At 40.2% G+C, this 2500-nt stretch overlaps 1 protein-coding gene across 1 annotated transcript in view; it reads left to right on the top strand.

Moving 5' to 3' along the window:
- Window positions 1–2500, top strand: part of LOC137980043 (carbohydrate sulfotransferase 1-like) — a 4097-nt gene that overhangs the window by 673 nt on the left and 924 nt on the right. Inside the window, exon 1 of the mRNA XM_068827383.1 lies at window positions 1–2500. This exon is cut by the window's left edge and continues 673 nt beyond it; it is cut by the window's right edge and continues 924 nt beyond it. Coding sequence (XP_068683484.1) covers window positions 1–808 — 808 coding nt within the window. The 3' untranslated portion in view covers window positions 809–2500.

Here is a 2500-nt window from a genome sequence, read left to right as displayed (position 1 = left end):
GTTTACTCCCGCTCGTTATGTTCTACAGATTGCCAGATTCCGTAGATTTTCAAGTAACGCATTATCCACTCCTCCACTTTGTCAGGTGAAGACGTACTTCTCGACGCGGATTAAAAGGTGCAAGTCTCTGGATCCAGCCAATATGCGTCAAATTTGCTTGAATAAGTACCGTGCTGTCGTAACGAAAGTGCTTACTGCTCGACTTCCTGAACAGAGGGTTGATTCGCTTTTTCCTATCTGCAACCCGAGAAACTGCACGATTTTCTATTTAGTACGCGATCCCCGAGCCTTTTTATATTCTCAAATGAGAGTGGGTATGATAAATTGGGCCGCTGTGGCTAACGCTAGCGTGCTTAAGGCCCAAAACACTCCACATCCGTTACTAGGCATCTACTGTAGACAAATATGCGAAAGAATGGAAGAGAATGTAAGGGCATTTCAACGACCACAGCTAGCGACTGAAAACAGTTTTATTTTGCGCTACGAGGACCTCGCTAAAAACCCTATTGAAACTCTGAAGAGAGTATATAACATTTCAGGAATACAAATGGCAAACTCCACATTGCACTGGATTAAAAACAGTACTGAGAACGACCATGATATATCAAGATCAGAGGAAAGAAACGAGTATTCGACCAAGCGAAATTCCAAAGCTGTCATCGATAAATGGAGGTTAGAGATGGAGCATTGCATTGTTGACATTGTTGAAAAGAGTTGTCGTAAGGTCATGAAATTACTTGGTTATAAGCCGATAGCTGGCTCAAAGGAACTGCAGTATAATCTTAATTTTTCTCTTTCGGACGAATAGACTTTCCGCCGATTCCGGCGTGCCAAATTATACTGGTGCAAGCCCCATAGAAACTCGTCCATGTCTATGTCTTCTCCTGTTCCTCCGCTTTCCTTCTCCTAAGCTAAAACTACTTGACCTGTCGATCTTTTGCAACAGTGCGGTCGATATGGAGCTACGTCGCTCTATATGGGCCAGAAGTTTACGGAGCTGCAACAGAATCCGGGGCGAACACACGCGAACAAGTCAGGGCCACCCAAAAGAACCTTTCGTCAAATTATCTGTTCGGAAGGTCTTTGGTAAACTAGGATTTTCTTTAGATTTCACATCGAACTTTCGTGATAGGAAAAATTTGATGCCTGATGCTTTCTCATGAATGTCGGTGTGAGTACCCAAAAAAATGCTACCTATGATATTTCCAGTTTTCATTGTCACACCATCATCAAAACCATTCAATACATGAAGTCAAGAATCAAAGAGATAAATGGAAATGAATATTCAAACAGTCACGCAAAGGTTCAGGTCTGTGCGATGTTTCGTGCGGGAGATATTCGAAGAAATGTTTTACTCAAATTTATAAGGCTTAGTACGGAGACACCATGTTTGTGTCCCTCTGAGGGCTCATAAACATCTATATGAGTACTTATTTTCATACAAGGACTGTTCAGATTGCAAATATCAGCGGATAAGTCACTTTTTTTAACCCACGTGATAGCATTTAATATCGTGTCACGCAAAAGCTTGGAAATTCAACCTTGCTTTATCACAAGAAGAAAAACCCTATCATACCAAAAATTTGTGAAAAGATAAGTCGTCAGCTGTTCTAATAACTAACTTAACTAAAATCTGAAAAGGATTGATAATTAGTTCTTTTTTAGTTTTGATGACGTCACGTGAAAACCAAGAATTCGACAATACAGTACCCAAGATTTTCGGGATGTAGACAAAAATGCCCTAGTAAATTCGAAAAGCTTCAAGTTCCCCTAGAATAACCGAACAGATAAAAAATTTATAGCGCAGCCTAAAATAAAACTACAAAGCTCTTACAGCCCTCGGGAGAGCTTTGAACACCGATTTAAAGCATTTGAGAGAAAACCGTCGCTGGGTGCCCCTGACAAGTCGCCGATGAAACGAATAATCAACTGCGAAAAAAAAAGATAAAGCAAGAAAATCCTTAATTTAAACAGATCGCGACAAAAAATTAGTGCGTGCGGGATTATGACAGATACTTTGTCATAGTCTGGCGCTTCACCGGAATTCTACGCGGTCATCGGAAACGGAAGGGCTTTTCTCTGGTTTATCAGAAATTACTTTCAGAGTTATAATTTTTCCATTTCAATCATGTTGGAACTTAGAAACATTTCAATAAAAAGCTAACGTCGCGAATTAATTGAACGGGGTTGGTAACGTTACCATACATATAGGGGCGACTTACACATAGGGGTGATTCACACATGGGGGTGAGTTGGAACACGATACATACAGTCATTCACCAGCCGTCACGCAAGGAAAAATCATAGCTCACCGTTTCGTAGCGAAACTCAGAGGTTCAAAGAGCTTTTTGCATAGTTCAAGGCAAGAACGTCATATGTGTTTTTTTTGTCGACGAAATAGTCAGCAATTCAGTTTATTATTAGGCATAGAATATTATTTGCATTTATTAAGAATTAACACGAAAGCAGTAATTTGGAATTTTCGGCAGTTCATCCCTTC

This window comes from Montipora foliosa, chromosome 1 (assembly GCF_036669935.1).
Source record: "Montipora foliosa isolate CH-2021 chromosome 1, ASM3666993v2, whole genome shotgun sequence".
NCBI classification, from domain to species: domain Eukaryota; kingdom Metazoa; phylum Cnidaria; class Anthozoa; order Scleractinia; family Acroporidae; genus Montipora; species Montipora foliosa.
Note: the sequence above shows the minus strand (reverse complement) of the source record. Positions and strands in the feature narration are given on the sequence as shown.